Source organism: Electrophorus electricus, chromosome 18 (assembly GCF_013358815.1).
Source record: "Electrophorus electricus isolate fEleEle1 chromosome 18, fEleEle1.pri, whole genome shotgun sequence".
NCBI classification, from domain to species: domain Eukaryota; kingdom Metazoa; phylum Chordata; class Actinopteri; order Gymnotiformes; family Gymnotidae; genus Electrophorus; species Electrophorus electricus.
The window spans coordinates 10,929,721-10,940,505 of record NC_049552.1 but is presented as its reverse complement, the minus strand read 5'-3'; the positions used below and the strand labels follow the sequence as shown (position 1 = coordinate 10,940,505).

Genomic DNA, 10,785 nt, shown 5'->3' with positions numbered 1-10,785 from the left:
TTGTGTCTATTTACCGCGCTTTGTGACTGCAGTGTTCTGTAGACATTACAAACCCGTACCCTGTTTATATATGGATCATTGCTTTCTGAATACTAGATATTGTTCATTCATTGTATTACGTTCACTCTGGACTGAATTTTTTTCATTTTCGGCATGAGTCAGATTCAAAGGGACTAACTTGTACATAGAAGCCTCCAATAATCAGTGAAATAATGAATGCTAATTATGTTGGTATGGATAGTATGTTCCTACTTAACGATGAATCAGGGTTTTGCGTTTGCCTCGCTGAGAACTGTAGACCAATGCTGGGCTTCGATGAATTAAAGGGACTTGATTATTTTTGCGTTTTTGAAGGCCTTACGGGACCTGAAAAGGGGACATAACAAGTTTTCCTTGTGAATGATTCGTGCCGCTCAAACCATGATGTAAGGCGACCATTTCACAGAATGTCCGGTGTTCGTTGCATTTTTATCCTCATGAGTGGAATATTTGTATTTGTCAGTCGGTTAACTTGCATCTTGTTCATCACAGAAAAAACGCAATATGCAAACATTTCATGTGTAGGATATGGCCTTCCAATGTTTAAGAGAATATAAAGATTGAAAATGATAGGTATATACAAAGTGAAAAATGTATCACCAAAAAATAAAATAAAAAATACAACAATACGTACATAAAACTCTTGCTTTTCATTTCTTCATAATAGGGTTTGCAACTTTGCATCTAAGATGGAACTTCAATATATTGCGCTGTCCAGTCGACTCCACAGCCGTCCAGAGACGCACATGGGAAGCCCTTCACTCCACCCCCTCTTTCAAAATGAAAAGTAATCCCGGTGTTGTCATGACAACAGCGCAACAACATTAGGGATAACTGAATGCACTGAATATTTCCGGTTTGGCTACCCGAACCAAAACGGTAGGTTATTTTTGATATATTGTACGTTGCTGTAGTAGGAGGTAACGGGACTGTTTCCATCAGTTGTTTGATTTATATATAATTACAAATAAGAATTTTAACCTGAGCTGTACATCACTGACGACAGATAAAAACCCACATTGTCTGTCCAGTAGAACGCTGTCAGGTTTTTGGGACCGAACTGAGTGGATGATGCTCGCGCTACTGTGTAGTCTGAGTTCTAAACTAGCCTATTATGGAGCGTTCAATGAGATGTGGATACTAACGTTTAATAGTCACTGCTAAAGTTTATTTCTGAATTGCAGTGTGTGAAAGGAATATATTAGGAACATGTCAGACTTGGCTAAAGAGAAAGCCGCGCGGCTGCTTAAGAAAAGAGGGAGCTTGTCTTCGCTTGGCAGTCACGATGTGCGAACCAAAGAACCCGCTTGGAAAGCCAAGGAGTAAGTCCCTTCCTGTGGCTTTAAAATGTTATGATTGAACTACTTATTCAATAGTTCTGTCATTTTAGAGTAGGATCACATTCTCTTTTTTCCCTTCTTTTTTTTTATTTATTATATTTTTTTAAAAACTGTGTAATGGATTATTTGACAATACTCTTTTAAAACTTCTCACTGTTTATTTGTTTTATCCATCTACTAGTTTAATCTATAGCTAAAACAAACAGATGACTTTTACCCATCGTAGCCAACTGTAACCATTGGCATGCTTAGCTACATTTTCGTGATTCAAGCGTGTTTGTCAAGCGTTTCCTGGTTCAAGCGTGTCTGGATAAGAGCGTCTGCCAAATGCTGTAAATGTAAATCTAAAAGTCTGCAACCAATTTGTCAGACAGGTCAAGTGGCCAGTGTCAGCGCGAATGTAAACTAGCGCTATTTCTTACTGCTGCGAACCCACTGTCTTTTAGCTCTATCAGTACTGTGTCCTACATTGATGAACCCGGTCACCATGACGATATTCCACGACCTGCAATGCAGATGGAGAACACTTACCAGCTTGGTGAGTCCCATTATTTTTGCTATTTATCTCAAAATCTTGGCTGTGGCTTCATTAAGTGTTTTACTACCTACCTGATGGTAGGGCAGGTGAGTAAGTCAAAAAATATTAAAAAATTGTAAAGATAAAGAGATGTAAAGTTATTCAAAATTGTAGTGTACACTGAGTTTCCAGAGAAACAGGATGTTTCGGACAGAGGTCCTTCATCAGCGTTGCAAAAAAAGTGCCTCTGAATTAGTAGTAGGAGGAGTCCGTTTATATATGAAAAAGTAGATGTAATTTCATTGCTGCCATAGCAACAACTGGCGATGCAAACAGATATGTCAGTAAGGCAGTGTCCATTAGTTTTAAAGTGCCTTGGCCATCAGCAAACCTTCTCTTGGTTTCTCCAATATAAAAGCTGATTACATCTCTTACAAGTAATACAGTAAATTTTGATGGATGAGGAGGAATGGGTGATGACAATTCCTTTTCTGCCAGTTATTTTAATGGCTGTGTTAAAACATTTTCATAATCTATTGTTAAGACTACAATCTACTGTTAAGACTACAAGATTCTGACTTATTATCCTACAAATAAAACAGTAGCTGATAGTAAACTTAAGCACTTCTGAATCCTCCACGACAGAGCAGAGACAGCATCCTTTTTTAAGGATCCTCCACCAATCTCCTATATATATATATATATATATGGCAAAAACATCAAACATATGCTCATCTAGAGTGAGATAAATGATCATTCAAATAATGGATGTGGTACTGTAGCCTGCAACTGCTCTAAATGTGCTACATGTATATTTATTTTCAGTAATGAAATTAGGAAACTCAGAGAATAAGAACTCATCTACACTCTTGGAACTTTAGAACCCAATGGAAAGAACATTATTTATTTGTTACTCATTCAGAAGCACTTTACTTGCACAGCTGATGAAGGACCTCTGTACAAAACTACAATATACTGCAGTAAGTTTCAGAAACCTTTTTATGCCCTTCTGTCTCTCTGTGGCTTGGGAAGGACCCACAAAGCGTTTCCCCGTTTTGACGGTGCAGGACATCCTGAAGGACGTGCTGGCCAGCTACCTCCAGGAGGAGAAGTATGAGCCAGAGCTGTGCAGACAGATGACCAAAACCATATCGGAGGTCAGCCGGCTCCTGCTTGCTATCAACCAGCCTCTGAATTTGGCACATAAAAACGCAATAAGGTGGAAATGATAGTGATGCACAGGCCCAAGTCTGATAAAAAAAAAAGATCCAAGGAAGATTCAGATAAATGCCGTTTTGTTCATACTGGTTGTGGCCTTTGGAGATGTAGGAAATGCTGTTGACCTTTCAGCTGATGAGGCTCTGCTGACTCTGTGTGTGCAGGTGGTAAAGGCGCGAGTGAAGGACATGATGATCCCTCGGTACAAGGTTATAGTGGTCATCAGTATTGGTCAGCTGACGGACCAGAACATGCGTATGGGCAGCCGATGTCTGTGGGATGCAGCCAGCGACACCTTCTCATCACACACATTCAAAAACAGCTCGCTCTTTGCTGTCGCTAATGTCTACGGTGTCTATTTCGAATGACACCAAATGCTGACTCGCAGCAGAATTGAACTTACGAAGATTCTGTCCTCACTGCGAATATAGCATTCCACCACCAGGATTCCACCTTTACAGAGTGGGAGGTTTTTAAAGATAAGCAGCAGAGATGGAGAGCCTTTGCGAACAGGGAGATCTAGTTCTGGTGGGATGGAGCCTTCTTCCTGGACTCTCAGTGCACACTTCCTAGTAACTTGGGAAAAATATTTTTGGTCTATAATGGGTTCATTAGTGGCATTATCCTTTATAGACTACCTACAAGTTATAGAGAATGAAAGTAGAAAATAGTATGGGTGAGGTTTGGGGGTCTTTGTTGTTGGTATTATTTGTTTGCTTTTTGCTTTTATTTGCATGATGGAAGGCATCAGGGCCCAGGACTGCCCCAGTTGGAAAGTGGGAATTGCCCCAGTAGGCAGTGTGAAAATACAGACCGTCTTTCCCAAGTAGTTATTTGACCAATGTAGCATGTAGTAAATATTCCAAGAAAAAAGACAAAAGAGACTTTTTTTGTGGAATTGTCAAGTTGAACATTGGTGCAGTACAAGCTGTAGAGGGTTTGGTAAAGATGAGCAACTCTGAAGCATAAATAAGATTTAGAAAGTGGGAAATAAACCAGTTTTCACAGCTGTAATAATTCAGTAGCATGGCAAATCTTAAAAAGCTTGTAAAACTTTAAAAGTTACATTTCTTGTACAATGAGGCAGGTGTAGGTGTTCAGCTATTATGTACAGTTTGTTCACATTACTGAAGTTAATTGGTAAAGGGTAATAGTGTAAATGTTATCTATATATTAATTTCAATACATCTGGGAGTTCTTAGGTCATTATTGTTTAAATAGACATTCTTTAACAGAGGAACTATATGACAATCATAGACTATATCCATTTTCTTTTCTACTTCATTTGAACTAAGTGGCGCGAAGTTTACATGGGCGCCTTTTGTATGCCTTCCGTGATTATTCTATGCTTCAAGCCAAATATATTTTAGTAAACTTTGAAAATTGTGGGAAAAAATTACTTTAAACGTGTGTTAATAGTAATGTAGCCTACCTGAGAAAGTGAAAGTGAAAAGTACCTCACACCTTTGGAAATCGGTTTTGTTTCTACATTCAAATGAAATGGCGACAGCATGTGCTCTCTTTAGCCTAGCAAAGTTTAGCGTTCTCATTAAAACTTTGAACATCAAGTGCGCTCGGCAACGAGAGTTGCTTTACGTGGAGCGGGGAATCCTTTCAGCACAGAAGCGTCAGCTCGTGCTTGCCGCAGCCCACTTTGCAGCACTTGAGAGACACATCGGTGTCCAGACTTCTTATCTTCTTCACTTCCGTGCCGACCACGAAGGACCACGCCCCATCCATCTCGGCGTCTGTTCACAGCATAAGAGTAGACAGAAATATGCAGAAAGTAGAATTTCTTAGTAACCGGCAATCAGATATTGCAACAACTATATTAGTGGCTTTTTAATGCGTTAATGCATTAGTGACCTTTTAGCGTCAGCGGAAATTTGGGCTGTGCAATATACCATTTGATTACTACTGTCGCAGTTCTGATCTTTGCAATACTTGTATCGCAAAAGTTTAGAATAGACTATAATTTGTTAGACTGCAAAAGTGCATATCAAATTACATTCTTTATTGTGTGGTGTGAGTATCCTAATTCTAGATTAGTGTTCTTTGAATGTAATGTCTTTCATGGGCTCCTGCAGACAACAAATAACTTTGGGCCAAAAATAATTAAGACCTAATTATTTCTACACAGGCAAAAATGCTATGAAATTGTTCCATTTAGCCTTGTGATACAATTTAAAGTTGATTGATATGAATAAAAAATAGGACCTATCAATCAACTCCAAACTGTATCACAATGCAAATTGGAGCAATTTTGCCTGTGTAGAACAGCCTATGTCTGGCAGTATATCAATTACTGACCGTCCGTGGTTAACTCAGACAGGTTCCTCCTCCACCTCGACCCTCCACAGGTGTAGACAATGGCACGTACGAGCTCTCGCCCACACAGCCTAACGGCATGCTGGGATTGAGCTGCACTTGCCCATGACATGCATGCCAGCAGCAACAGTGACGCCATCAGCAGGGCCCTCATGCCTGGATGGATTCTCCACGTCCTTCACGCGCACCAGCAGAAGACCTTGAGCCACCTTGTTTCTTTGGCAATGTCTGACGTGTCTGGGTGTCTCTGGGTGGGTGATGACTGAAGTCCTCAGGTCCTTGGCGTGTCCATTTGTTCTTTTTATACTGGACACAGCATGCTTTGCACCACCCCTCTTGACGTGTTTTCCATGACTTCCGAAAAGATGTTTTGTTCATTTGTTGCTCGTGTAAGATCAATGAATTGGAAATTTAGTGAGTGGCCTCTCCTCCACAGTGTCATGATTGCTTTTACAAAAACATCGTCCACAGACGATCCATGTTGAAAGATAATTGAAGTGACATTTTTCTAATGAGGGTTTATTGCCATTGCATTGGGAGAGTGGGCCATAATGACTCTAAAGATTAACGCTGGCCTGAGTCCATAAAGCCGTATGTGGGGAAAGCGCATTTGCAAGCATGGTGTTGTTTGAGCATAATGGTGGCACTTACCTTGTCTTAACCATTGTCAACATCATCTAAAATGATGATCGCCTTACAGAATGACACAGGGTGGCACGGAAGACCTGCCTGTCATTTCATGACCTAACATCATTTCATAAATACTGAAAGGCCTGTTTGTGGTGTTGCATGATGAATTGAATAAGCAAATAATTGAAAAGATTCATTTGTTGGTGCAATGTGGACCATCATTCTTTGCCCTGATGGTGCCTTTGACTTAAAACCTTCAAATAAACTCTGTTGCTGTTTGCCGTAATTACTGATTTGAGCCAATTCATTAGAAAAACCTTCTTTCTGTCCTCAGCTACTTCCTCTGGCTCCTCCGAAGGGAAGCCCAGGCATTCACAGGCCAACCAGGAAACGTGATCCCTCTGGCCAGTCCTAGGTCTACCCCAAATCCTCTTCCCACTTAGTCGTGCCTGGTAAACCTCCAGGGGAAGCAACCAGGGAACATCTTTACCAGATGTCTGAACCACCTCAATCGGCTCCTCTTAACGCTGAGGAGCAGCAGTCCAACTCTGAGCTCCTCTATGACAGCCTTTTTCCACCTCAAAAAGATTGCAAAGATTAGGAACATATTATCTTTACAGGAAGCACAAACGCTAGTCCTTGCATTTATCATTAATTGGTCTACTGTATTGCCTTAGGAAGTTTGATCACATTACCCCATCATAGCTACATTACAGTGGCTCCCAGTAAAATTTTATATTGATTAAAAATACTTTTAATGAACTGCAAAGCACTGAATGGTCTTGCCCCACAGTACCTTAAGCAAACTCCCGGTGCATTATCATCCTCCATGTCTGTTTAGATCAAAAAGTGCAGGCTCTTTACTAGTACCAAGAATAAGAAAATCTACCACAGGGGACAGTGCCTTTTCCTATAAAGCTCCCACACTATGGAATAACACAGTCTCAATATTTAAGGCTAGGCTGAAAACCTATTGGTATAGCCAGGCATTTTATTCAATACCTCCCTTCTAAGGCAAAGGTGTAGATCTGGGGGTCCATGGGAATTGAGAGTTTTGGTAAACTGGGATGTTATGATACTGTCCCCTGCACCTCTTTTTGTCATTCAAGATTAACTGAGAGTGGCGGAGTGCTGATGTTCCAGGGTGCCCTCATGCTTGTGTTTCCTTCTGAGTCCATCCTTTTAGTTGAGCTGCCACAGCTAGATCTGCTGATGTCCATCCCTTCGCATTTTATAGTTCCACAATTTACATACCTTTGTACTTGAACATGCCTAATAACCTATTCTCTCTTTCTGCCGAGGTACACCTACTCCTGATGCCAGATTGCTGGTGAGTCTCAACCCATCTCAGCTGCTATGGCTCCTCCCACCACCCCCTGATGCCTCCCTGCTGTAGCCCACCACTCCTCCATCTCCGTAAACTACTCCATTGCCCTGGTGGATGTTCTCGTGCCAGATGGGTTTTGGACACACCTACACACATCGAACCCAGACTAGGATTTTTTTTAGAAAACTGGAATAGAAATTCATTGCTTATTTTCTCTCATTACGCATTTATTATTATTCTCATTACTTGTTTATATTATTGCTATTGTGGTGTCTGGTGTCAATCAAAGAAGGATGCCCCCCCCCCCCCCCCCCCCCCCCCCCGCCCTTTGAGTCTCGGTTCCTCTCAAGGTTTCTTCCTCATGCTCTAGGGGGTTTGTTCTTGCCACTGGTGCCTTTGGCTTGCTTACTGGGGGCTTGGACTCGGACATGTGTAAAGCTGGTTTGTGACAACAGCTGTTGTAAAAAGCACTATTTAAATACATTTGACTTTGACCTTTGACTTTATTCTATGTTTTGTTTAATACATTATAGGCTATTATTTATTAATCTCATGCATTAATTATGATTTTACTTCATGACTAGATTTTGGGCCAAATCTGTGTGGTTAATAATTTTCTATAAGTAATATCTATATGTCTTAAAGTCAGAATTAGAGCTAATTCCATTGCCAGGGCCATTTGATAGTTGCCTGGAAATCAAGGTGACGTTTATTCAAGATGATATTTCATTTGTGGGCACAGCATTTCTACTGCCATCTAGTGGCAAAAGCTTTATTTCATATTCTGTATTCACTTCAGCGATATCTCTGTTGCTTTTAGAACCTTGGTCATGTATCTGCTTATCTGAATACAGTTTTGCTTATATAATCCTTTAGTTTTATTTGAAGTAAATTGGCACAGCACATTTGCATAAGATATTTTACCCTTTAATCATATTTTGTCTTTTTTGATATTATAAATGTAAATGTAAAGACACAAACTAAGCTATTGTGTGGCCAGCTACAGATGTGCTGAAGTTATTGCAGCAAGATAGCTTAAACACAATTTCTAAAACAGAGTTTAACAATTCAGTTTTTAACATGAGCCTGCTGCCAATCTGAAGGCACTCCTTCATTAGCAAGGAACATAAAATGGCATGCTGTTTGAGTAAATGTTGAGATTTGTGAGTTTGTGGGTGTTTGAGGGGTTGTATTTTCATGTTTTTGAGTTCTTGCTATTGAGTTTTCCAACCTTTTCATCATGTACCCATGTGATTGCTTAATGATGGGAACAGCAAACATCCTTCAATCCCAGGTGTCTGAATGAAACCGATTTGATCTCTGTGTGTTGTCTGACAGATCTACTGACATTACATTTCTTCGTGTCAGTAAGGCTTCTGAAAACATAATTTAAGGAACTCCTGCTGATTCAGCATGCATTGCATAAATCGTTACATAAAAATGGAAAACTGATTATTATATTCCTATGTGACTTGGGTTTTGCTACTGTTCCTCTGACTCCACTTTAGTGCCTCCCTGCTAACTGTATACACTTATCAGACTAACCTGTGCCGAATGACAGCCCTGTGAGAACTCTGTGTGCACAGAGTTCCCAGTTTTTTTGGGTACTCCCCCACCATCACACTAATTTTACATTCATATGTCACATGACTGTGATGAACACCATAAATCAGGTGTACCAGTATCCCTTTCATGTCCATAGCCAGCTATGACATCAACGAGGTCCTGACCTCGGTAATATTTAGAGCTAAAAATAAACCTTGAAGCTAAATACAACTGGATTTTAAAAAATCAGTGGTTGATAGCTTCTCTTCTGAGCTGAGTGCATGCTTAATTCAGTTTAGACCTCTTATTTACTGTGAGCTGTGTGACAGTGCAGCCCCTTACATCATTTGCACTTTCACTGACAGCAACTGTAATTTACGCATGTTGGCAGCACTGCAATAGATCGCTTGTGTGTGAACTGGCAGGCAGTATACCATTCAGTAATATAAAGCAACGATGATTATGGCATTAAGGATTTTTCAGTGAGTTTACGGCTTATGCAGACCCAGTATCTCTTCTGAGTAGACGAGGGGGAATGAGGTATTTGCAGCAAGACGGGGACTGAATTAGCCATGACAATGTCTTGCAGAATTTTGGCATTTCTGGGCAGTTCCCTGTGCTTGAGTTATCAGTTCCTATCTCGCTGACTTTGGAGCTGTTCCATGTGTTTTGATTTAACATATACGAAATGCCAACAATCACCCTGTCTGACTGTATTTTTCACCAAGCGACTTGTTTTGATGATGCTGCCCAGAAGTGACAACTCCTCCCATGTCACCATCTCCATTATCCTGCTATGGCTGGCAGTCTCTTATGCCAGACAGACAAAGGGGGCACAGCCTATGCATTTCAGAAAAGTATGGAAAACACATTTTCCTACTTCCAAATAGACTCACTCAGAAATGACACCTGTGCTGTGGTCTTCGATCAGGTTTTGATTTTTGTTATAAATCAGTTGTTAAACCATTAGTTCTCAACCCAACTCTCAGACACCTCTTATCCATCCACCTAGGTTTTCAGCATTCCTAATAACTTGGATCAGGTGTAATGGAAACTGGGAGAGAGCAAAATGTGGACCAGCTGGTTTGCTGAAAGAACTGGGTTGAGAAACACTGGCAAAAACAATTTCTAGAATATTTGGTGTCTGCCTGTAAGTCTTCTGCAGTTCCTTTACTGCCCAGAAGGGGGCTTTTTAGAGGCAGATTTCCATGCTGAGATATGTCTTGAGATACGTCACCACAGTATCACACTGTAGGCCTACTGCACATGTCTCTTCAGTCTTACACTCCTTACACTCCTTACACAGGTTCAATAAAGTTCATTCTACAACAAATTCCTCAAGAATTAAATGTCAATGCAATATGCAGTTATTACTAAGGACATTTTTCTTTTACATCAGCTTTATGAAATACTCAAACTTTAAACCTTTTTCCAGTTGTGTGTCTTTGTGATGTAAAAGGCTTGATATCTGAGATGTGCTGCTGCCATACAATCAAATGTACATGAACCGCACAGAGCTGTTAAATGTGTTTGTTGTTGTCAGTGATTTTGTTTTGTGCAGCATGCAACCACACCTTCAGAATTCTAGAGAACTCAGATCCACCCTTATAGCTCAGAAATTCCTGAATGTAAAATGAAGGGTGGAGGATTTGGTTAGGACTATTAACCTGCAAATCAGGAACGGGTGTTTTTCTGGAGGTTTTCTAAATGATTTCTAAAGGATTTCTAATGAGAGGTTATCTTCAGCTCCAGATTCCGATAGTGACTGGTACTCATCCACGTCGCAGCATGGAGAGGCATGTGGTGGCGCCTGTTCTAGTGAGGCAATTTTGTGGCCCACA

General features: G+C 40.5%; 1 protein-coding gene across 1 annotated transcript; it reads left to right on the top strand.

Moving 5' to 3' along the window:
* The first annotated feature begins 869 nt into the window (after nt 1-869).
* On the top strand, nt 870-4,841 carry tctex1d1 (Tctex1 domain containing 1). Its single transcript, XM_026998369.2, has 5 exons — nt 870-918; nt 1,224-1,361; nt 1,826-1,917; nt 2,929-3,053; nt 3,279-4,841. The coding sequence occupies exons 2-5, from the start codon at nt 1,249-1,251 to the stop codon at nt 3,480-3,482; spliced, it is 534 nt and encodes a 177-aa protein (XP_026854170.1). The 5' UTR covers nt 870-918; nt 1,224-1,248; the 3' UTR covers nt 3,483-4,841.
* Nucleotides 4,842-10,785: the final 5,944 nt, after the last annotated feature.